The sequence below is a fragment of the Pristiophorus japonicus genome, unplaced genomic scaffold, assembly GCF_044704955.1.
Source record: "Pristiophorus japonicus isolate sPriJap1 unplaced genomic scaffold, sPriJap1.hap1 HAP1_SCAFFOLD_508, whole genome shotgun sequence".
NCBI classification, from domain to species: Eukaryota; Metazoa; Chordata; class Chondrichthyes; family Pristiophoridae; genus Pristiophorus; species Pristiophorus japonicus.
In genome coordinates, this window is record NW_027254414.1 from 81,247 (window position 1) to 107,153 (window position 25,907).

Here is a 25,907-nt window from a genome sequence, read left to right on the forward strand (position 1 = left end):
GTGATGTCACTCAGTGATGTCCCTCAGTGCTGTCACATGGTGATGTCACATGGTGATGTCACACGGTGATGTCACACATTGATGTCACTCAGCGATGTCACTCAGTGATGTCCCTCAGTGCTGTCACATGGTGATGTCACACGGTGATGTCACACAGTGATGTCACACAACGATGTCACTCAGCGATGTCACTATGCACCTACGCCATGAATATGCAGTCTCCAGCCACTACACACGCCGCTCCAAGTCGACTTGACCAACCTACCACCAACCCGTCTCAAATCTAGAAGTCCACTTTGGACCATCGCCGAAGCCCTTCAGAGACCTCCCCTCAGCCTCGATGACCAATGGTGAAATGCTTGGAAGAACTGTGACATATGGAATGGATTCCTTATAGCGGAGCCCACAGTACAACCTGAAGGTTCAAAATCTTCCTCGCAAACAGTGGACAACCATCAACCACCTTAGAACCGGTCATGGTTGTGCAAAATCAAAGCACATTGTATTGGGAGTAATGTGCTGACGTGGATAGAGAACTGGTTGGCAGACAGGAAGCAGAGAGTCGGGATAAATGGGTACTTTTCAGAATGGCAGGCAGTGACTAGTGGAGTGCCGCAGGGCTCAGTGCTGGGACCCCAGCTCTTTACAATATATATTAATGATTTAGATGATGGAATTGAGTGTAATATCTCCAAATTTGCAGATGACACTAAACTGGATGGCGGTGTGAGCTGTGAGGAGGATGCTAAGAGGCTGCAGGGTGCTTTGGACAGGTTAGGCAAGTGGCCAAATATATGGCAGATGCAATATAATGTGGATAAATGTGAGGTTATACACTTTGGGGGCAAAAACACGAAGGCAGAATATTATCTGAATGGTGGCAGATTAGGAAAAGGGGAGGTGCAACGAGACCTGGGTGTCATGGTACATCAGTCACTGAAGGTTGGCATGCAGGTACAGCAGGCGGTGAAGAAGGCAAATGGTATGTTAGCCTTCATAGCAAAGGGATTTGAGTATTGGAGCAGGGAAGTCTTACTGCAGTTGTACAGGGCCTTGGTGAGGCCCCACCTGGAATATTGTGTTCAGTTTTGGTCTCCTAACCTGAGGAAGGATGTTCTTGCTATTGAGGGAGTGCAGCGAAGGTTCACCAGACTGATTCCAGGAATGACAGGACTGACATATGAAGAGAGACTGGATCGACTGGGCCTTTATTCACTGGAGTTTAGAAGGATGAGAGGGGATCTCATAGAAACATATAAAATTCTGACGGGACTGGACAGGTTAGATGCAGGAAGAATGTTCCCGATGTTGGGGAAGTCCAGAACCAGGGGACACAGTGTAAGGATAAGGGATAAGCCATTTAGGACCGAGATGAGGAGGAACTTCTTCACTCAGAGAGTGGTGAACCTGTAGAGTTGCCTACCACAGAGAGTTGTTGATGCCAGTTCATTGGATATATTCAAGATGGAGTTAGATATGGCCCTTGCGGCTAAAGGGATCAAGGAGTATGGAGAGAAAGCAGGAAAGGGATACTGAGGGAATGATCAGCCATGATCTTATTGAATGGTGGTGCAGTTTCGAAGGGCCGAATGGCCTACTCCTGCATTTTCTGTGTTTCTATGGTCGATGCTGCCACCTTCTCTATCGGTGGAAGATTAAAGCATCCCCATCATGCGACTGTGGAGCTCCTAATCAGACCCTGGAGCACATCATTGAGCACTGCCCTCAGAGGGAATTCGCAGGCAGCCTACAGGATATCCACGCTGTTACACTGGACGCTATGGCCTGGATATCCCACTTGGGTATTGATGTTTGATTTGCTTTGCTACTACCATAGGGAAGAAGAAACATAGAAACATAGAAAATAGGTGCAGGAGCAGGCCATTCAGCCCTTCCAGCCTGCACCGCCATTCAACGAGTTCATGGCTGAACATGAAACTTCAGTACCCACTTCCTGCTTTCACGCCATACCCCTTGATCCCCCGAGTAGTAAGGACTTCATCTAACTCCCTTTTGAATATATTTAGTGAATTGGCCTCAACTACTTCCTGTGGTAGAGAATTCCACAGGTTCACCACTCTCTGGGTGAAGAAGTTTCTCCTTATCTCGGTCCTAAATGGCTTACTCCTTATCCTTAGACTGTGACCCCTGGTTCTGGACTTCCCCAACATTGGGAACATTCTTCCTGCATCCAACCTGTCCAAACCCGTCAGAATTTTAAACGTTTCTATGAGGTCCCCTCTCACTCTTCTGAACTCCAGTGAATACAAGCCCAGTTGATTCAGTCTTTCTTGATAGGTCAGTCCCACCATCCCGGGAATCAGTCTGGTGAATCTTCGCTGCACTCCCTCAACAGCAAGTATGTCCTTCCTCAAGTTAGGAGACCAAAACTGTACACAATACTCCAGGTGTGGCCTCACCAAGGCCCTGTACAACTGTAGCAACACCTCCCTGCCCCTGTACTCAAATCCCCTCGCTATGAAGGCCAACATGCCATTTGCTTTCTTAACCGCCTGCTGTACCTGCATGCCAACCTTCAATGACTGATGTACCATGACACCCAGGTCTCGTTGCACCTTCCCTTTTCCTAATCTGTCACCATTCAGATAATAGTCTGTCTCTCTGTTTTTACCACCAAAGTGGATAACCTCACATTTATCCACATTATACTTCATCTGCCACGCATTTGCCCACTCACCTAACCTATCCAAGTCACTCTGTAGCCTCATAGCATCCTCCTCGCAGCTCACACTGCCACCCAACTTAGTGTCATCCGCAAATTTGGAGATACTACATTTAATCCCTTCGTCTAAATCATTAATGTATAATGTAAACAGCTGGGGCCCCAGCACAGAACCCTGCGGTACCCCACTAGTCACTGCCTGCCATTCCGAAAAGTACCCATTTACTCCTACTCTTTGCTTCCTGTCTGACAACCAGTTCTCAATCCACGTCAGCACACTACCCCCAATCCCATGTGCTTTAACTTTGCACATTAATCTCCTGTGTGGGACCTTGTCGAAAGCCTTCTGAAAGTCCAAATATACCACATCAACTGGTACTCCTTTGTCCACTTTATTGGAAACATCCTCAAAAAATTCCAGAAGATTTGTCAAGCATGATCTCCCTTTTACAAATCCATGCTGACTTGGACCTATCATGTCACCATTTTCCAAATGCGCTGCTATGACATCCTTAATAATTGATTCCATCATTTTACCCACTACTGAGGTCAGGCTGACCGGTCTATAATTCCCTGCTTTCTCTCTCCCTCCTTTTTTAAAGAAGAATGATGTCACTCAGTGATGTCACTCAATGGTGTCACTCAATGATGTCATTGTCACAGTGACGTCACACAGTGATGTCACTCAATGTCACACAGTGATGTCACTCGGTGATGTTGCTCAATGTCACAGTGATGTCCCTCAGTGATGTCACTCAATGTCACACAGTGATGTCCCTCAGTGATGTTGCTCAATGTCACAGTGATGTCACTCAGTGATGTCACTCAGTGATGTCACACAGTGATGTCACACAGTGATGTCACTCAGTGATGCCACATACACAGTGATGTCACACAGTGATGTCACATACACAGTGATGTCCCTCAGTGATGTCCCTCAGTGATGTCACAGTGATGTCACACAGTGATGTCCCTCAGCCATGTCCCTCAGTGATGTCACACAGTGATGTCACACAGTGATGTCACACAGTAATGTCACAGTGATGTCCCTCAGTGATGTCACACAGTCATGTCACACAGTGATGTCACACAGTGATGTCACACAGTGATGTCACACAGTGATGTCACACAGTGATGTCCCTCAGTGATGCCACTCAGTCATGTCCCTCAGTGATGTCACACAGTGATGTCACACAGTGATGCCACACAGGGATGCCACTCAGTGATGCCACTCAGTGATGTCACACAGTGATGTCACACAGTGATGTCCCTTAGTGATGTCCCTCAGTGATGCCACTCAGTGATGCCACTCAGTGATGTCACACAGTGATGCCACTCAGTGATGTCACTCAGTGATGTCATACAGTGATGTCACACAGTCATGTCACACAGTGATGTCCCTCAGTGATGCCACTCAGTGATGTCACACAGTGATGTCACACAGTGATGTCCCTCAGTGATGTCACACCTGGCTGTAAGGTGGTGTGTTTACCTGGAGCGACTGACAGGCCGACCTCTCGCACAGGCGGACGACGCACTGCAGGTAGAAGGTGGACAGCGGCAGCTTGCTGTGCTCGAGGAAGCGGAAGGTCCGGAAGGAGAAACGTGCATATGGAGCCTCCCCGTTCAGCAGGATCGAGGTCTTGGGATCCCTCGCACACCTGGGGGAAGGAAAGGCACAATATTATATTCTATGTACGGAGAGGCAAAGGACCACAGTAACACAGGGAGCTCGGGCTCCTGCTCCTCACCACGTTGGTTGGAACAATATATCGCCGGCACTCACTGCCTGGGGCTCATACGTCGAAATGGTGGGGTGGGGGATGTGCTGGAGGGTCGAAGGAGCCCATGGAATCTGCACCCACTCCCCGGCCCAACGGTGCCCTTGGAGAAGGGGAATTGCATCATTCACAACCGAGGCTTTGGGGGGAAAGGATGAAGGGGTGGGGGCTTCCCCCTCTGCCCTTTGCTGCCCCTTCTCTCCCCCCTATCTGCACTCTCCCACCCCCTCCCCCCCTCCCCCTCTCTCCCCCCCCTCTCTCTCCACCTCTCTCTCCCCTACCCCCTCTCTCTCCCCCCTTCTGCGCCCTCTCCCCCTCTCTGTGCTCTCTTTACCCCCACCCCTCCCTCTCTCTCCCTTTCTTCCCCTCTCTGCGCTCTCTCTCTGCGCCCTCTCTCTTCCCCTCTCTCGCCCCTCCTCGCTCCCTCCCGCTCTCCCTTGCTCTCCCCCTCGCTCTCCCCCTCTCTCTCCTCCCTCTCTCTCCCCTTCTCTGCGCCCTTTCACCCCCCTCCTCTCTCCCTCCCTCTCTCTTCCCCGCCCTCCCTCCTCTCTCTCCTCCCTCTCTCTGCCCCTCTCCGAGCTCTCTCTCTGTGCCCTCTCTCTCTGCGCACTCTCTCCCCCCCTCCCCCCTGCTCTCCCTCTCTCTCCCCCTCGCTCTCCCACTCTCTCTCCTCCTCTCTCTCCCCCTCTCTCTCCCCCTCTCTGCACTCACTCCCCCTCTCCCTCCCAAACTCTCTCTTCCCCTCTCTCTCCCCCTCTGCGCTCTCTCTCCCTCTCCCCCCTCTCTCTCCCCCTCTGCGCTCTCTCTCCCTCTCCCCCTCTCTCTCCCCTCTCTCTCTCCTCCCTCTCGCTCTCCCCTCTCTCTCTCCACATTCTCTCTCCACATTCCCCCTCGCTGTCCCTCAGCCCTTTGCTCCTTTCCCCACTCTCGCTCTCCCACTCTGGAGCTCTCTATCTCCCCCTCTCTCTATCTCCTCTCCGCTCCCCTCACTCTCTCCCTTCTCCCTCCTCCCTCTATCCAATTCCCTGTCTCTCCCCCTCTCTCTGTCTCTCCCCTCTCTCACACTATCTCTTCTCTCTCTCTCTGCTCCCCTATCTTTCTCCGTTTCTCTCTCCCCTCTCTCTATCCCATTCCTCCTCTCTGTCCCTCCTCCTCTCTCAACTCTCTCCCTCTATTCCATTCTCCCTCTCTGACCCTCTCTCACAACTCTCCTTCTCTTGCCCTCTCTATTCAATTCTCTGTTTCTCCCCTCTCTCCCTCTTTCTATCTCATTCCCCCTCTCTCCCCTTCATCCATCGCTTGTTCCATTCCCTCTCTCCCCTACTGTCTATCCCATTCTGTCTCTTTCCTCCTCTCTCCATCTCTCTGTATCCTATCCCAAAGATGTTCTATAAATATATTAAGAGCAAGAGGATAACTAAAGAAAGGGTAGGGCCTATTAGAGACCATGAGGGTAATCTTTGTGTGGAGGCGGAAGATGTTGGGAGGGTTCTTAACGAATACTTTGCGTCTGTTTTCACAAAGGAAAGGGACAATGCAGGTACTGCTATAGAGGAGGAGTGTGATATTCTGGATGAAATAAATATAGTGAGAGAGGAAGTATTAAGGGGTTTAACAGCTTTGAAAGTAGAGAAGTCCCCAGGCCCGGATGAAATGCATCCCAGGCTGTTGAGCGAAGTAAAAGAGGAAATAGCAGAGGCCTTGACCATCATTTTCCAGTGCTCTTTGGATTTGGGCATGGTGCCGGAGGATTGGAGGACTGCTAATGTGGTACCCTTGTTTAAGAAGGGAGAAAGGGATAGGCCGAGTAATTCCAGGCCTATCAGCCTAACCTCAGTGGTGGGAAAATTATTGGAAAAATCCTGAAAGACAGGATAAATCTACATTTAGAAAGGCAAGGATTAATTTGGGATAGTCAGCATGGATTTGTTAAGGGAACTCCATGTTTGACTAACCTGATTGAATTTTTTGAGGAGGTAACCAAGAGGGTCGATGAGGGTAGTGCGTACGATGTAGTATATATGGACTTTAGCATGGCTTTTGATAAGGTCCCACATAGAAACATAGAAAATAGGAGCAGTAGTAGGCCATTCGGCCCTTCGAGTCTGCATCACCATTCAATATGATCATGGCTGATCCTCTTTCTCAACACCATATTCCCGCTTTTCCCCCATACCCCTTGATGCCTTTTGTGTCTAGAAATCTATCTATCTCCCTCTTAAATATATTCAGTGACTTGGCCTCCACAGCTTTCTGTGGTAGAGAATTCCACAGGTTCACCACCCTCTGAGTGAAAACATTTCTCCTCATCTTGGTCCTAAATTTCCTACCCCGTATCCTGAGACTGTGACCCCTTGTTCTAGACTTCCCAGCCAGGGGAAACATCCTCCCCGCATCCAGTCTGTCCAACCCCGTCAGAATTTTATACGTTTCAATGAAATCCCCTCTCATTCTTCTAAACTCTAATGAATACAGGCCCAGTCGACCCAATCTTTCCTCATACGACAGTCCTGCCATCCCAGGAATCAGTCTGGTGAACCTTCGCTGCACTCCGTCTATGGCAAGTATATCCTTTCTTAGGTAAGGAGACCAAAACTGCACACAATACTCCAGGTGCGACCTCCAGGCCCTGTATAACTGTAGTAAGACATCCTTGCTCCTGTACTCAAATCCTCTTGTAATGAAGGCCAACATACCATTTGCCTTCCTAACTGCTTGCTGCACCTGCATGTTTGCTTTCAATGACTGGTGTACAAGGACACCCAGGTCCCTCTGTACATCGACATTTCCCAAGCTATCACCATTTAAATAATACTTTATCTCATATGTTTTTCCGACCAAAGTGGATAACTTCACATTTATCCACATTATACTGCATCTGCCATGTGTTTGCCCACTCACTCAACCTATCTAAATCGCCTTGCAGCATCTTTGCATCCTCCTCACAACTCACAATCCCACCTAGTTTTGTGTCATCAGCAAACTTGGAAATATTACATTTGGTTCCCTCATCCAAAGCATTTATATATATTGTGAATAGCTGGGGCCCAAGCACTGATCCCTGTGGCACCCCACTAGTCACTGCCCGCCACGCCGAAAACATAAAAACCTAGAAACATAGAAAATAGGTGTAGAAGTAGGCCATTCGGCCCTTCGAGCCTGCACCGCCATTCAATAAGATCATGGCTGATTATTCACCTCAGTATCCCTTTCCTGCTTTCTCTCCATACCCCTTGATCCGTTTAGCCATAAGGGTCATATCCAACTCCCTCTTGAATATATCTAATGAACTGGCATCAACAACTCTCTGCGGTAGAGAATTCCACAGGTTAACAACTCTCTGAGTGAAGAAGTTTCTCCTCATCTCAGTCCTAATTGGCCTACCCCTTATCCTTAGACTGTGACCCCTGGTTCTGGACTCCCCCTACATTGGGAACATTCTTCCTGCATCTAACCTGTCCAGTCCTGTCATAATTTTATATGTTTCTATGAGATCCCCTCTGATTCTTCTAAACTCCAGTGAATACAGGCCCAGTCGATCCAGTCTCTCCTCATATGTCAGTCCTGCCATCCCGGGAATCAGTCTGGTGAACCTTCGCTGCACTCCCTCAATCGCAAGAACATCCTTCCTCAGATTAGGAGACCAAAACTGAACACAATATTCCAGGTGTGGTCTCACCAAGGCCCTGTACAACTGCAGTAAGACCTCCCTGCTCCTATATTCAAATGCCCTAGCTATGAAGGACAACATGCCATTTATCTTCTTCACCGCCTGCTGTACCTGCGTGCCAACTTTCAATGACTGATGAACCATGACACCCAGGTCTTGTTGCACCTCCCCTTTTCCTAATCTGCCGCCATTCAGATAATATTCTGCCTTCGTGTTTTTGCCCCCAAAGTGGCTAACCTCACATTTATCCACATTATATTGCATCTGCCATGCATTTGCCCACTCACCTAACCTGTCCAAGTCACCCTGCAGCCTCTTAGCATCCTCCTCACAGCTCACACTGCCACCCAGCTTAGTGTCATCTGCAAATTTGGAGATATTACTCTCAATTCCTTCATCAAAATCATTGATGTATATTGTAAAGAGCTGGGGTCCCAGCACTGAGCCCTGCGGCACTCCACTAGTCACTGCCTGCCATTCTGAAAAGGACCCGTTTATCCCGACTCTCTGCTTCCTGTCTGCCAACCAGTTCTCTATCCACATCAATACATTACCCCAATACCATATGCTTTAATTTTGCACACCAATCTCATGTGTGAAACCTTGTCAAAGGCCTTTTGAACGTCCAAATACACCACATCGACTGGTTCTCCCTTGGCAACTCTACTGGTTACATCTTCAAAAAATTCGATAAGATTTATCAAGCATGATTTCCCTTTCATAAATCCATGCTGACTTGGACCGATCCTGTCACCACTTTCCAAATGTGCTGCTATTTCATCTTTAATAATTGATTCCAACATTTTCCCAATTACTGATGTCAGGCTAACCGATCTATAATTACCCATTTTCTGTCTCCCTCCTTTTCTAAAAAAAGACCAGTTTATTCCTACTCTCTGTTTCCTGTCAGTTAACCAACTTTCAATCCAAGTCAATAAATTACCCCCAATCCTATGTGCTTTAATTTTGCACACTAACCTCTGACGGACCGCATTGCGGCACTGGAGCTGCGGGTGGATTCACTCTGGAGCATCCACGATGCTGAGAATGACGTGAGTAGCATGTTTAGTGAGTTGGTCTTACCGCAGATAAAGGTTAGACAGCCAGACAGGGGATGGGTGACCAACAAGAAGAGCAGTGCAAGGAAGGTAGTGCAGGAGTCCCTTGCGGTCATCCCCCTGCAAAACAGATACACCACTGTTGAGGGGGATGACTCATCAGGGGGGAGCAGCAGCAGCCAAGTTCATGGCACCGTGGCTGGCTCTGCTGCACAGGAGGGCAGGAAAAAGAGTGGGAGAGCTATAGTGATAGGGGATTCTATTGTAAGGGGAATAGATAGGCGTTTCTGCGGCCGCAACCAAGACTCCAGGATGGTTTGTTGCCTCCCTGGTGCAAGGGTCAAGGATGTCTCGGAGCGGATGCAGGACATTCTGAAAAGTGAGGGTGAACAGCTAGTTCTCGTGCTGCATATAGGTACCAACGATATAGGCAAAAAATGGGATGAGGCCCTACGAGATGAATTTAGGGAGCTAGGAGCTAAATTAAAAAGTAGGACGTCAAAAGTAGTAATCTCGGGATTGCTACCAGTGCCACGTACTAGTCAGAGTAGGAATCGCAGGATAGCTCAGATGAATACATGGCTTGAGGATTGGTGTAGAAGGGAGGGATTCAAATTCCTGGGACATTGGAACCAGTTCTGGGGGAGGTGAGACCAGTACAAACCGGATGGTCTGCACCTGGTTAGGACCGGAACCAATGTCCGAGAGGGAGTGCTTGCTAGTGCTGTTGGGGAGGAGTTAAACTAAGATGGCAGGAGGATGGGAACCGATGCAGGGAGACAGAGGGAAATAAAATGGAGGCAGAAGCAAAAGATAGAAAGGAAAATAGTAAAAGTGGAGGGCAGAGAAACCCAAGGCAAAAAACAAAAAGTGCCACATTACAGCAAAATTCTAAAGGGGCAAAGTGTGTTAAAAAGACAAGCCTGAAAGCTCTGTACCTCAATGCGAGGAGTATTCGGAATAAGGTGGATGAATTAACTGCGCAGATAGCAGTTAACGGATATGATGTGATTGGCTTCACAGAGACATGGCTCCAGGGTGACCAAGGCTGGGAACTCAACATCCAGGGGTATGCAACATTTAGGAAGGATAGACAGAGAGGAAAAGGAGGCGAGGTGGCGTTGTTGGTTAAAGAGGAAATTAATGCAATAGTAAGGATGGACATTGGTTTGGATGATGTGGAATCGGTATGGGTGGAGCTACGGAATACCAAAGGGCAGAAAACGCTAGTGGGAGTTGTGTACAGACCACCAAACAGTAGTAGTGAGGTTGGGGACAGCATCAAACAAGAAATAACGGATGTGTGCAATAAAGGTACAGCAGTTATCATGGGCGACTTTAATCTACATATTGATTGGGCTAACCAAACTGGTAGTAATGCGGTGGAGGAGGTTTTTCTGGAGTGTATTAAGGATGGTTTTCTCGACCAATATGTCGAGGAACCAACTAGAGAGCTGGACATCCTAGACTGGATGATGTGTAATGAGAAAGGACTAATTAGCAATCTTGTTGTGCGAGGCCCCTTGGGGAAGAGTGACCATAATATGGTAGAATTCTTTATTAAGATGGAGAGTGACACAGTTAATTCGGAAACTAGAGTCCTGAACTTAAGGAAAGGTAACTTCGACGGTATGAGGCGTGAATTGGCTAGAATAGACTGGCAAAGGATACTTAAAGGGTTGACGGTGGATAAGCAATGGCAAACATTTAACGATCACATGGATGAACTTCAGCAATTGTACATCCATGTCTGGAGGAAAAATAAAATGGGTAAGGTAGCTCAACCTTGGCTAACAGGGGAAATTAAGGATAGTGATAAAACCAAGGAAGAGGCATATAAATTGGCTCGAAAAAGCAACAAACCTGAGGACTGGGAGAAATTTAGAATTCAACAGAGGAGGACTAAGGGTTTAATTAAGAGGGGGAAAATAGAGTTCGAGAGGAAGCTTGCCGGGAACATAAAAACTGACTGCAAAACCTTCGATAAATATGTGAAGAGGGAAAGATTAGTGAAGACTAACATAGGTCCCTTGCAGTCGAATTCAGGTGAATTTATAATGGGGAACAAAGAAATGGCAGACCAATTGAACAAATACCTCGGTTCTGTCTTCACGAAGGAAGACACAAATAACCTTCCGGATGTACTAGGGGACAGTGGGTTCAGTGAGAAGGAGGAACTAAAGGATATCCTTATGAGGCGGGAAATTGTGTTAGGGAAATTGATGAGATTGAAGGCTGATAAATCCCTGGGGCCTGATAGTCTGCAACCAAGAGTACTTAAGGAAGTGCCCCTAGAAATAGTGGATGCATTGGTGATCATTTTCCAACAGTCAATCGACTCTGGATCAGTTCCTATGGACTGGAGGGTAGCTAATGTAACACCACTTTTTAAAAAAGGATGAAGAGAGAAAGCGGGTAATTCTATACCGGTTAGCCTGACATCAGTAGTGGGGAAAATGTTGGAATCAATCATGGAGGATGAAATAGCAGTGCATTTGGAAAGCAGTGACAGGATCGGTCCAAGTCAGCATGGATTTATGAAAGGGAAATCATGCTTAACGAATCTTCTGGAATTTTTTGAGGATGTAACTAGCAGAGTGGACAAGGGAGAACCAGTGGATGTGGTGTATTTGGACTTGCAAAAGGCTTTTGACAAGGTCCCGCACAACAGATTGGTGTGCAAAATCAAAGCGCATGGTATTGGGGGTAATGTACTGACGTGGATAGAGAACTGGTTGGCAGACAGGAAGCAGAGAGTCGGGATAAACGGGTCCTTTTCAGAATAGGCAGTGACTAGTGGAGTGCCGCAGGGCTCAATGCTGGGACCCCAGCTCTTTACAATATACATTAACAATTTAGATGAAGGAATTGAGAGTAATATCTCCAAGTTTGCAGATGACACTAAACTGGGTGGCAGTGTGAGCTGTGAGGAGGACGCTAAGAGGCTGCAGGGTGACTTGGACAGGTTAGGTGAGTGGGCAAATGCAAGGTAGATGCAGTATAATGTGGATAAATGTGAGGTTATCCATTTTGGGGGCAAAAGCACGAAGGCAGAATACTATCTAAATGGCGGCAGAATAGGAAAAGGGGAGGTGCAATGAGACCTGGGTGTCATGGTTCATCAGTCATTGAAAGTTGGCATGCAGGTACAGCAGGTGGCGAAGAAGGCAAATGGTATGTTGGCCTTCATAGCTAGGGGATTTGAGTATAGGAGCAGGGAGGTCTTACTGCAGTTGTACAGGGCCTTGGTGAGGCCTCACCTGGAATATTGTGTTCAGTTTTGGTCTCCTAATCTGAGGAAGGACGTTCTTGCTATTGAGGGAGTGCAGCGAAGGTTCACCAGACTGATTCCAGGGATGGCTGGACTGACATATGAAGAGAGACTGGATCAACTGGGCCTTTATACACTGGAGTTTAGAAGGATGAGAGGGGATCTCATAGAAACCTATAAGATTCTGACGGCACTGGACAAGTTAGATGCGGGAAGAATGTTCCCGATGTTGGGGAAGTCCAGAACCAGGAGTCACAGTCTAAGGATAAGGGGTAGGCCATTTTGGACTGAGATTAGGAGAAACTTCTTCACTCAGAGAGTTGTTAACCTGTGGAATTCCCTACTGCAGAGAGTTGTTGATGCCAGTTCATTGGATATATTCAAAAGGGAGTTAGATATGGCCCTTACGGCTAAAGAGATCAAGGGGTATGGAGACAAAGCAGGAAAGGGGTACTGAGGTGAATGATCAATCATGATCTTATTGAATGGCGGTGCAGGCTCGAAGGGCCGAATGGCCATCTCCTGCACCTATTTTCTATGTTTCTATGTCGGACTTTATCAACGGCCATCTGAAAATCCAAATACACGACATCCACTGGTTCTTCCTTATCTATTCTATCAGTTACATCCTCAAAAAAAAACGCAGACTGGCCATGAAGGTTAAAGTCCGTGGGATCCAGGGCAAAGTGTCAAGTTGGATCCAAAATTGGTTTGGAGTTAGGAAGCAGAGGGTAATGTTGATGGACATTTTTGTGACTGGAAGGATGTTTCCAGTGGGGTTCCGCAGGGCTCAGTACTGGGTCCCTTGCTTTTTTTGATATACATCAATGATCTAGATTTGAATATAGGGAGTATGATTAAGAAGTTTGCAGACAACACTAAAATTGGCTGTGTGGTTGATAATGAAGAGCAAAGTCATGGGCTGCAGAAAGATATCAATCTGCTGGTCAGGTGGGCAAAACAATGGCAAATGGAATTTAATTCAGAGAAGTGTGAGGTGATGCACTTGGGGAGGGCTAATAAGGAAAGGATATACACATTAAGCTGTAGGCCACTTAATAGTGTAGATGAACAAAGGGACCTTGGCGTGCTTGTCCACAGATCCCTGAAAATAGCAGGTCTGTTGGATAAGGTGGTTAAGAAAGCTTACGGAATGCTTGCCTTTATTGGCCGAGGCATAGAATATTGGAGTAGGGAGGTTATGCTTAAATTGTATAATACTTTGGTTAGGCCACAGCTGGAGTACTGTGTGCAGTTCTGGTTGCCGTATTATAGGAAGGATGTGATTGCACTAGAGAGGGTGCAGAGGAGATTTACTAGGATGCTGCCTGGAATGGAGAATCTTAGTTATGAGGGTTGATTGGATCGGCTGGGTTTGTTCTCATTGGAACAGAGGAGGTTGAGAGGAGACCTCATTGAGGTGTACAAAATATTGAGTGGCCTGGATATAGTGGATAGTAAGAGTCTATTTCTATTGGTGGAGGGGTCGATTACGAGGGGCACAGTTTTAAGGTGGTTTGTGGAAGTTTTAGAGGGGATTTGAGGGGGGGGGTCTTCTTTATGCAGAGGGTTGTGAGGATCTGGAACTCACTGCCTGGAAGAGTGGTGGATGCAGAAACCCTCATCACTTTTAAGAGATGGTTGGATGGGCACTTAAAGTGCAATAACCTGCAGGGATACGGACCTAGAGCTGGTAATTGGGATTAGACTGATGACCTTTTGTTGGACGGAGCAGATATAATGGTAAGTACTGCAGGGAATCGAATACGGCCAGGGTGATCTCCTGGACTAGTTTCAATCGTCTGGATGGGTCGGAGAGGAATTTTCCCATTTTTTTTCTCCCTAAATTGGCCTGGGTTTTTATCTGGTTTTTGCCTCTCCCAGGAGATCACATGGCTCCGGTTGGGGAGAGTGTAGAATGTTTCACTATAAGAGATGTCGCAGTTGTGTGAGGCGGACTGGTTGGGCTGGGTGCTCTTTGCCTTTCCGCCATTGTTCATGGGTTTATTTGTAACCTTTAGGGCTGCTGACCGAGGGCCATGCGGCTCTTTGTCGGCCGGCGTGGACACGCTGGGCTGAAATGGCCTCCTTCTGCGCTGTAAATTTCTATGTTTCTATTCCCCCCCCTCTCTCCCTCTCTGCATCTCCTCTCTCTTTCCCCTTCTTTCTCCCCCATGCGCTCCATCGCTCTCTCTCTCTCTGTCTTTCTCTGTCTCCCTCTCTCTCTCTCTCTCACTCCACTCTTTCTCCGCTCTCTGTTTCTAGCTCTCTCTCTCTCTCTCTCTGTCATCTCTCCCTCCCACACTCACTGAACAACTTTTACACTCACCCTGTGAAGAGGTCATAGGTCGAGCCATGGCCCAGAATCTTGGAGGTCGTTGCGTAACATCGGTCCAGATAGAGATGCAACCTTTGGAGGAACCAGAGTCAGAGCAGGACCTGAGCCCGAACATCAACCACAGCAACCCCCACCTCACACAACCGACCCCCATCCTAACCCACCCCCCACCTGACCCTCAACATCAACCACAGGAACCCCACCCCACAGGAACCCCGACCCCACACACCCCACCCCCACACAACCCACCCCTTCCAACACAACCTACCTCATCCCCACACAACCCACTCCCACCCCCCCTCACACAGCCCCTCCCCACCCCACCCCCAACTCCTCCCTACCCCAATCATCCCTCCCTTCCACCACCTCCCCTCCCCTCGCCCTCCCCTCCCCTTGCCCCCTCCCCTCTCCCGGCCCTGTCACTTACTTGCTGGTGAGGTTAAAGGCCATGACCTGGACGAAGACCCTGGTATTGAGGGGGAGCCCGAAGCGAGGGACGAAGAGGCGGCCTTGATAGGAGCGCTTGATCCAAACCGGAGTGAGGGAGAGAGAGAGAAAGTGAGTGAGAGACAGAGAGAGCGAGAACAGAAGCAATTCACAGTATATCTCATTAACTAACAATCCCCGAGACCCAATATCTCCACAATCCCCCAACCCCCCAACCCCTATCCCCCAACCCCACCCACCCACCTTCTCCCCAATCACTCAACTCAATGGATGCAGAGTGGGAGAAAGGGTGAAAAAGAGAGAATGGGGAGAGAGAGAGAGAGAGGGGGTGACAGAGGAGGCAGGGGAGATAGAAACATAGAAACATAGAAAATAGGTGCAGGAGTAGGCCATTCGGCCCTTCTAGCCTGCACCGCCATTCAATGAGTTCATGGCTGAACATGCAACTTCAGTACCCCATTCCTGCTTTCTCACCATACCCCTTGATTCCCCGAGTAGTAAGGACTTCATCTAACTCCTTTTTGAATATATTTAGTGAATTGGCCTCAACAACTTTCTGTGGTAGAGAATTCCACAGGTTCACCACTCTCTGGGTGAAGAAATTCCTCCTCATCTCGATCCTAAATGGCTTCCCCCTTATCCTTAGACTGTGTCCCCTGGTTCTGGACTTCCCCAACATTGGGAACATTCTTCCTGCATCTAACCTGTCTAACCCCGTCAGAATTTTAAACGTTTCTATGAGGTCCCCTCTCATTCTTCTGAACTCCAGTGAATACAAGCCCAGTTGATCCAGTCTTTCTTGATAGGTCAGTCCCGCCATCCCGGGAATCAGTCTGGTGAACCTTCGCTGCACGCCCTCAATAGCAAGAATGTCCTTCCTCAGGTTAGGAGACCAAAACTGTACACAATACTCCAGGAAGGGAGGGAGTGGGAGGGACGGTGAGAGGGGGAGAGAGACAGAGATAGAGATAGAGAGAGGAAGGAGGGGGGCGAGAGAGAGGGGGAGAGAGAGGAGGGAGAGAATGAGGGAGTGAGGAGATGGAGAGAGTGGGAAAAGTGTGGGAGAGAAGGAGGGAGGGAGGGAGAGAGATGCATAGAGGAGGGGAAGGGAGGCGGGGGGGAGAGACAGTGGGAGTGGAGGGGGGGGAGAGAAAGACAGGGGGGAGGGAGAGGGAGAGACAGATGGAGAGGGTGGGAGGGAGAGAGATGGACGGGGTGGAGGAGAATGAGGGGGAGAGACAGAGGGAGTGGGGTCGGGGGAGAGGGAGGGGAGAGAGGAGGGGCAGAGACGGAAAGGGAGGGGGTGAGGAGGGGGAGAGTGAATGAGGGAGGGAGAGATGGACGGGGGGGGAGGGAGAGAGGGAGGAGGGGGAGACAGACAGAGGGGGGGGAGGGAGAGGGGAGTGGCGAGAGGGAGCAGAGGGAGGGAGGAGAGGGGAGAGAGGGAGAAGAGGGAAGTGGAGGGGGGAGAGAGGGGGTGGGGGAGGGGGGTTGGGGAAAGAGAGGGAGGGAGGAGAGGGGGAGGGAGGAGGGAGAGGGGCGAGAGGGAGGGAGGAGGGGGGAGCGGGGAGGGGGTGAGAGGGAGGGAGGCGAGAAGGAGAGGGGGAGGGGGAGAGAGGAAGGGTGTAGGAGGAGGGGGAGGGGGGAGAGAGGGAGGGAGAGAAGGAGGGGGTAGAAGGAGGAGGAGGAGGGGAGAGAGGGAGGGGAGAGGGGCTCCGGCGAGGCGGGATGGGTGGGCAGCCTATGACGATGTTTGGGGGTCACTTACCGAGAACAGTTCCAGTCTCAGGGTGGTGACAAACTTTCCTTGTTTGTCCTTCACGGCGACACTGAGTCCGCTCCTGGGTGGGGGGGGTGGGCGAGAAACAGAGTTAGAAGCAGAGAGACCCCATGGGCCGTGACCCCGCCTCCCAGACTCCCCCTCCCTCCCGAGGGACCCGAAGGCTACCTTGGAATTGGGGAACCCTGTGATTGGGAGGACCCTGGCATTGGGGGGACCGAGGATTGGGGGGACCCTGGGATTGGGGGGACCGAGGATTGGGGGGACCGAGGATTGGGGGGACCTTGGGATTGGGGGGACCGAGGATTGGGGGGACCCTGGAATTGGGGGGACCCTGGGATTGGGGGGACCGAGGATTGGGGGGACCCTGTGATTGGGGGGACCGAGGATTGGGGGGACCCTGGGAATGGGGGGACCCTGGGATTGGGGGGGACCCTGGGATTGGGGGGACCGAGGATTGGACCCAGGATTGGGGGGGACCAAGGATTGGGGGGACCGAGGAATGGGGGGACCCTGGGATTGGGGGGACCGAGGATTGGGGGGACCCTGGGATTGGGGGGGACCAAGGATTGGGGGGACCGAGGATTGGGAGGACCCTGGGATTGGGGGGACCAAGGATTGGGGGGACCGAGGATTGGGGGGGACCAAGGATTGGGGGGACCAAGGATTGGGGGGACCAAGGATTGGGGGGACCATGGGATTGGGGGGACCCTGGGATTGGGGGAACCGAGGATTGAGAGACCCTGGAATTGGGGGGACCATGGGATTGAGGGACCCCGGGATTGAGAGACCCCGGGATTGGGAGACATCGGGACTGAGAGACCCCGGGATTGATAGACCCCGGGATTGGGGGGACCCCTGGACTGGGGGGACCCTGGGATTGAGAGACCCCGGGATTGGGGGGACCCCGGGATTGAGAGACCCCGGGATTGGGGGGAGCCTGGGATTGGGAGACCCCGGGATTGGGGGGACCCCTGGACTGGGGGGACCCTGGGATTGAGAGACCCCGGGATTGAGAGACCCCGGGATTGGGGGGAGCCCGGGATTGGGAGACCCCGGGATTGGGGGGACCCCTGGACTGGGGGGACCCTGGGATTGAGAGACCCCGGGATTGGGGGGACCCCGGGATTGAGAGACCCCGGGATTGGGGGAAGCCCGGGATTGGGAGGACCCCGGGATTGAGAGACCCCGGGATTGGTGGGACCACGGGATTGAGAGACCCCAGGATTGAGAGACCCCGGGATTGAGAGACATCGGGATTGGTGGGACCCTGGGATTGAGAGACCCCAGGATTGGGGGGACCCCGGGATTGAGAGACCCCGGGATTGGGGGGACCCCGGAATTGGGAGACCCCGGGATTGGGGGGACCCCGGGATTGGGGGGACCCCGGGATTGAGAGATCCCGGAATTGAGAGACCCCAGGATTGGGGGGAGCCCGGGATTGAGAGACCCCGGGATTGGTGGGACCACGGAACCCCTCGCGCCCCACCCGGGTACTCACACTGCCACCTGCGTGTTGTTGAGGATGTAGAGCAGCGGGTAGGTACAGGAGTACAGATACACCAGCTCCTCTCGGTAGGTCACGGCGCTGCTCGTGGGATCCAGGGAGACAATCGATCCCCGAAAACTGATCGACTGCAGCCGCGAGTAATCCGCAAATATCCCCTCGCCACCATCGTCCAGCACCTGCGGGTAAAGGAACACCACTGTCACCCCCCCAAACTGTGACCCCTCACCCCCCACCCGTGACCCCTCACCCCCCCCAAACCATGTTCCCTCACCCCCAAACCATGACCCCTCACCCCCCCAAACTCTGACTCCTCATCCTGACAATTCGGAAAGATAGACAAGAAGGGAAAGGAGGTGGGGCAGCTTTGTTAATAAAGGATGATATCAGGGCAGTTGTGAGAGACGATATTGGCTCTAATGAACAAAATGTTGAATCATTGTGGGTGGAGATTAGAGATAGTAAGGGGAAAAAGTCACTGGTGGGAGTAGTTTATAGGCCCCCAAATAATAACTTCACGGTGGGGCGGGCAATAATCAAGGGAATAATGGAGGCATGTGGAAAAGGAACGGCAGTAATCATGGGGGATTTTAACCTACATATCGATTGGTCAAATAAAATCGCACGGGGTAGCCTGGAGGAGGAATTCATAGAATGCATACGGGATTGTTTCTTAGAACAGTATGTTACAGAACCTACAAGGGAGCAAGCTATCTTAGATCTGGTCCTGTGTAATGAGACAGGAATAATAAACGATCTCCTCATAAAAGATCCTCTCGGAATGAGTGATCACAGTATGGTTGAATTTGTAATACAGATTGAGGGTGAGGAAGTAGTGTCTCAAACGAGCGCACTATGCTTAAACAAAGGGAACTACAGTGGGATGAGGGCAGAGTTGGCTAAAGTAGACTGGAAACACAGACTAAATGGTGGCACAATTGAGGAACAGTGGGGGACTTTTAAGGAGCTCTTTCATAGTGCTCAACAAAAATATATTCCAGTGAAAAAGAAGGGCGATAAGAGAAGGGATAACTAGCCGTGGATAACCAAGGAAATAAAGGAGAGTATCAAATTAAAAACCAATGCGTATAAGGTGGCCAAGGTTAGTGGGAAAATAGAAGATTGGGAAAATTTTAAATGACAGCAAAGAATGACTAAGAAAGCAATAAAGAAAGGAAAGATAGATTACTAAGGGAAACTTGTGCAAAACATAAAAACGGATAGTAAAAGCTTTTACAGATATATAAAACGGAAAAGAGTGACTAAAGTAAATGTTGGTCCGTTGGAAGATGAGAAGGGGGATTTAATAATGGGAAATGTGGAAATGGCTGAGACCTTAAACAATTATTTTGCTTCGGTCTTCACAGTGGAAGACACAGAAACCATGCCAGAAATTGCTGGTCACAGGAATGTGGGAAGGGAGGACCTTGAGACAATCACTATCACTTGGGGGGTAGTGCTGGACAGGCTAATGGGACTCAAGGTAGACAAGTCCCCTTGTCCTGATGAAATGCATCCCAGGGTATTAAAAGAGATGGCGGAAGTTATAGCAGATGCATTCGTTATAATCGACCAAAATTCTCTGGACTCTGGGGAGGTACCAGCGGATTGGAAAGCAGCTAATGTAACGCCTCTGTTTAAAAAAGGGGGCAGACAAAAGGCAGGTAGCTATAGGCCGGTTAGTTTAACGTCTGTAGTGGGGAAAATTAAGGAAGAAATAGCGGGACATCTAGATAGGAATAGTGCCATCAAACAGACGCAGCATGGATTCATGAAGGGGAAATCATGTTTAATTAATTTACTGGAATTCTTTGAGGATATAACGAGCATGGTGGATAGAGGTGTACCGATGGATGTGGTGTATTTAGATTTTCAAAAGGCATTCGATAAGGTGCCACACAAAAGGTTACTGCAGAAGATAAAGGTATGCGGAGTCAGTGGAAATGTATTAGCATGGATAGAAAATTGGCTGGCTAACAGAAAGCAGAGAATCGGGATAACTGGGTCCTTTTCGGGTTGGAAATCGGTGGTTAGTGGTGTGTCACAGGGATCACAACTGTTTACAATAGACATAGATGACCTGGAAGAGGGGACAGAGTGTAGTGTAACAAAATTTGCAGATGACACAAAGATTAGTGGGAAAGCGGGTTGTGTAGAGGACTCAGAGAGGCTGCAAAGAGATTTAGATGGGTTAAGTGAATGGGCTAAGGTTTGGCAGATGGAATACAATGTCGGAAAGTGTGAGGTCATCCACCTTGGGAAAAAAAACAGTAAAAGGGAATATTATTTGAATGGGGAGAAATTACAACATGCTGCGGTGCAGAGGGACCTGGGGGTCCTTGTGCATGAATCCCAAAAAGTTAGTTTATAGGTGCAGCAGGTAATCAGGAAGGCGAATGGAATGTTGGCCTTCATTGCGAGAGGGATGGAGTACAAAAGCAGGGAGGTCCTTCTGCAACTGTATAGGGTATTGGTGAGGCCGCACCTGGAGTACTGCGTGCAGTTTTGGTCACCTTACTTAAGGAAGGATATACTAGCTTTGCAGGGGGTACAGAGACGATTCACTAGGCTGATTCCGGAGATGAGGGGGTTACCTTATGATGATAGATTGAGTAGACTGGGTCTTTACTTGTTGGAGTTCAGAAGGATGAGGGGTGATCTTATAGAAACATTTAAAACAATGAAAGGGATAGACAAGATAGAGGCAGAGAGGTTGTTTCAACTGGTCGGGGAGACTAGAACTAGGGGGCACAGCCTCAAAATACGGGGGAGCCAATTTAAAACCGAGTTGAGAAGGAATTTCTTCTCCCAGAGGGTTGTGAATCTGTGGAATTCTCTGCCCAAGGAAGCAGTTGAGGCTGGCTCATTGAATGCATTCAAGTCACAGATAGATAGATTTTTAACCAATAAGGGAATTAAGGGTTATGGGAGCGGGCGGGTAAGTGGAGCTGAGTCTACGGCCAGATCAGCCATGATCTTGTTGAATGGCGGAGCAGGCTCGAGGGGCTAGATGGCCTACTCCTGTTCCTAATTCTTATGTTCTTATATTCTTATTATGTTCAAACTCTGATCCCTCACCCCCAAACTGTGACCTCTCACCCCCAAACCGTGACCCCTCACCCCAAAACTGTGACCCCTCACCCCCGAACTGTGACCCCTCACCCCCCAAACTGTGACCCTTCATCCCCCAAACTTGAGTTCGGCACCCCCCAAACCATGACCCCTCACACTGTGACTCCTCAGCCCCCCAAACCGTGAACCCTCACCCCTCCCAAACCGTGACCCCTCACCCCCCAAACTATGATCTCCTCACCCCCCAAACTATGGGTCTCCTCACCCCCCAAACAATGACCCCTCACCACCCAAACTGTGGGACTTCTGGCCCCCACCTCATGGGTTCTGTACCTCCAATCGGTTGCCACATTTGCTGCCCGGGGTCTCTGCGATGGGGAATTGGAATCGGAGGGTGGGGACAGAGGCATTCCAGTCAGGATCACCGTAACACTCCGGCTGATGGAAGAAGCCGTTCATCGCCAGCAAGCTCTCATTGTAGCCCGAGAAATAGGCTGGACACAGGAGGATGGTGAGCAGTATGTGTCGCCGGCCACAAAACACCAACACATCACTGTTCTCTGGAATAGAGAAAGGGAGAGTGTGAGGGAGACAGAGTGAGAGAGAGAGGGGGTGAGGGAGAGAGCGATAGAGAGAGTGAGACAGAGAGAGAGAGAGGGTGGGGGGAGAGAGAGAGAGAGGGAAAGGGAGCGATAGAGAGAGACAGAGAGAGGGGGTGAGGGAGGGAGCGATAGAGAGAGTGAGACAGAGAGAGAGAGAGGGTGGGGGGAGAGAGAGGGGGAGAGGGTGACAGAGAGAGGGGAGAGGGAGAAAGAAATACAGATAGAGAGAGAGAGGGTGAGAGAGAGGGGGGGGAAGAGAGGGGGAGAGGGAGAGAGACAGAGAGAGAGAGGGGGGAGAGGGAGAGAGAGAGGGGGGAGAGGGAGAGAGAGATACAGATAAAGAGAAAGAGAGGGAGAGGGAGCGAGAGAAAGACAGAGAGGGTGCGAGGGAGAGACACAGAGAGAGGGGTGGGGGAGAGGGAGAGAGAGACAGACAGACAGAGAAATAGAAAGGGAGAGAACGAGAGAGAGAGAGAGAGGGAGAGAGAGATAGAGAAAGGGGGAGAAGGAAAGAGAGATACAGATAGAGAGATAGAAAGGGAGAGAGACAGAGAGAGTGGAAGAGATAGAGAGAGAGAGAGGGAGAGGGAGAGATTGAGAGAGATAGAAAGGGAGAGAGAGACACGGGGAGAGGGGGAGAGGGAGAGAGAAATACAGAGAGACAGAGAGAGGGAGTGAGAGAGAGAAAGACAGAGAGCGAGAGAGAGAGAGAGACAGAGAGAGAGAGATAGAGAGAGAAACAGAAAGAGAGAGAGAGCAGGTGAGTGAGAGAGAGATACAGATAGAGAGTGACAGAGAGAGAGGGGGTGAGAGAGAGAGAGGTACAGATAGAGAGGGAGAGATATAGAGGGAGAGACAGAGAGAGAGAAAGAGACAGAGAAAGAGAGACAGAGAGAAAGAGAAGCAGAGAGAGTGAGAGAGAGACAGAGAGAGAGAGACAGAGAGAGAACATAAGAATTAGGAGCAGGAGTCGGCTATTCGGCCCTCGAGCTACTCCACCATTCAGTAAGATCATGGCTGATATACCCCAACTCCACTTCACTCCACTATCCCCATATCCTTTGATTCCCTTACTATCCAAAAATATCGGTCTCAGCCTTGAATATACTCAAAGACTGAGCCTCCACAGCCCTCTGGGGCAGAGAATTCCAAAGATTCACCACCTTCTGAGTGAAGAAGTTTCTCCTCATTTCCGTCCTAAATGGCCGACCCCTTATCCTGAGACTGTGACCCCTGGTTCTAGACTCCCCAGCCCGGGAAAACATCCTCTCTGCATCTACCCTGTCAATCCCCTTCAGAATCTGGTATGTTTCAATGAGATCACCTCATTCTTCTAAACACCAGAGAATGTAGGCCTCTAGAATCATAGAGGTTGACAGGATGGAAGGAGGCCATTTCGGCCCATCGTGTCCATGCCGGCCGACAAGAGGCTATCCAGCCTAATCCCACTTTCCAGCTCTAGGTCCGTAGCTCTGCAGGTTATGGCACATCTGGTACTTTTTAAATGTGGTGAGGGTTTCTGCCTCTACCACCCTTTCAGGCAGTGAGTTCCAGACCCCTGCCACTCTCTGGGTGAAGAAATTTCCTCTCAAATCCCCTCTAAACCTCCCCCCATTACTTTAAATCTATGCCCCTTGGTTGTTGACCCCTCTGTTAAGGGATATAGGCCCTTCCTATCCACTCTATCCAGGCCCCTCATAATTTTATACAACTCAATGAGGTCTTCCCTCAGCCTCCTCTGTTCCAACAAAAACAACCCCAGCCTATCCAATCTGTCCTCATAGCTAAAATTCTCCAGTCCAGGCAACATCCTAGTAAATCTCCTCTCTAGAGAATCACATCTTTTCTGTAATATGATGACCAGAACTACACGCAGTACTCCAGCTGTGGCCTAACTAGTGTTTTATACAGTTCAAGCATAACCTCCCTGCTCTTGTATTCTATGCCTCGGCTAACAAAAGGCAAATATTCCGTATGCCTTTTTAACCACCTTATCTACCTGGCCTGCTACTTTCAGGGATTTGTGGACATGCATTCCAAAGTCCCTCTGTTCCTCTACACTTCTCTGTGTCCTACCATTTAAAGTGTATTCCCTTGCCTTGTTAGACCTCCCCAAATACATTACCTCACACTTCTCCGGATTGAATTCCATTTGCCACTGTCTTGCCCACCTGACCAGTACATCGATATCTTCTTGCAGTCTGCAGCTTTCTTCTTCATTATCAACCACACAGCCGATTTTAGTATCATTTGCAAACGTCTTAATCATACCCCCTATATTTAAGTCTGGATCAATGATGTATATCATAAAAAACAAAGGACCCAGTACTGAGCCCTGTAGAACCCCACTGGAAACAGCCTTCCAGTCACAAAAACGCCCATCAACCATTACCCTATGCTTCCTGCCTCTAAGCCAATTTTGGATCTAACTTGCCTCTTTGCCCTGGATCCCATGGGCTTTTACTTTCGTGACCAGTCTGCCATTTGGGACCTTATCAAAAGCTTTGCTAAAATCCATATACACTACATCATACGCACTGCCCTCATCATCCCTCCTGGTTACCTCCTCAAAAAATTCAATCAGGTTAGTCAGACGACTCAATCTCACTTTATCAGTCAATCCCCCATTCCAGGATTCAGTCTGATGAACCTTTGTTGTACTCCCTCAATGGAAAGTATATTCCTTAGGTAAGGAGACCAAAACTGTACACAATACTTCAGGCATGGTCTCTCCAGGGCCCGATATAATTGTATTAAGACGTCTTTACTCTTATACTCAAATCCTCTTGTAATAAAGGCCAACATATCATTTGCTTTCTGCATTGCTTGCTGTGCCTGCATGTTAATGATTTCTGAAAATACAGCACATCCACTAGTTCCCCCTTATCTACTCTACTAGTGACAACCTCAAAAAAAACTCGAACAGATTTGTCAAACATCATTTCACTTTCATAAATCCGTGTTGACTCTGCCCAATCCGATTATTATTTTCTAAGTGCCCTGTTACTACGTCCTTAATAGATTCTAGCATTTTCCTTATGACTGATGTCAGGCTAACCAGTCTGTAGTTCACTGTTTTCTCTCTCCCTCCTTTCTTAAATAGCGGGGTTACATTAGCTACCTTCTAAATCTGTGGGAACCGTTCTAGAATCTATGGACGTTTGGAAGATGACAACCAATGCATCCACTATCTCTATTGCCACCTCTTTCAAAACCCTAGGATGTAGGCCATTGGTTCCAGGGGATTTATCAGCTTTCAGTCCCATTAATGTCTCCAGTACTATTTTTTTACTAATACAGCTCCTTATTCTCGCTAGATCCTTGGCTCTCCACTATTTCCGGGAGGTTTTTGAAGGAGAGTCTTCTTCCGTGAAGACAGACACAAAGTATTTGTTTAATTTCTCTGCCATTTCCTGATTCCCCATTATAATTTCTCCTGTCTCAGCCTGTAAGGGACATTTACTTTTGCTAAACTTTTCCTTTTTACATACCTATAGAAACTTTTACAGTCTGTTTTTATGTCTCTCACTAGTTTACTCTCATATTCTATTTTCGTTTTCTTTATCAATTTCTTGGTCCTCCTTTGCTGAATTCTAAAACCCTCCCAATCCTTAGGCTTACTGTTCTTTCTGGCAACATTATAAGCCTCTTCCTTTGATCTAATCCTATCTTTAACTTCTCTTGTTAGCCACAGTTAG

The 25,907-nt window shown here is 49.3% G+C and overlaps 1 protein-coding gene across 1 annotated transcript in view; it reads right to left on the minus strand.

Annotated features, from left to right (window-relative positions):
* LOC139253734 (zona pellucida-like domain-containing protein 1) overlaps positions 1 to 15,272 on the minus strand; it is a 61,145-nt gene extending 45,873 nt beyond the window's left edge. Inside the window, exons 1-3 of the mRNA XM_070873522.1 lie at positions 15,229 to 15,272; positions 14,793 to 14,873; positions 4,176 to 4,344 (exon numbers count right to left, since the gene is read on the minus strand). Coding sequence (XP_070729623.1) covers positions 4,176 to 4,344; positions 14,793 to 14,873; positions 15,229 to 15,251 — 273 coding nt within the window. The 5' untranslated portion in view covers positions 15,252 to 15,272. The remainder of the gene's footprint in view (positions 1 to 4,175; positions 4,345 to 14,792; positions 14,874 to 15,228) is intronic.
* Between the last annotated feature and the right edge of the window lie 10,635 nt (positions 15,273 to 25,907).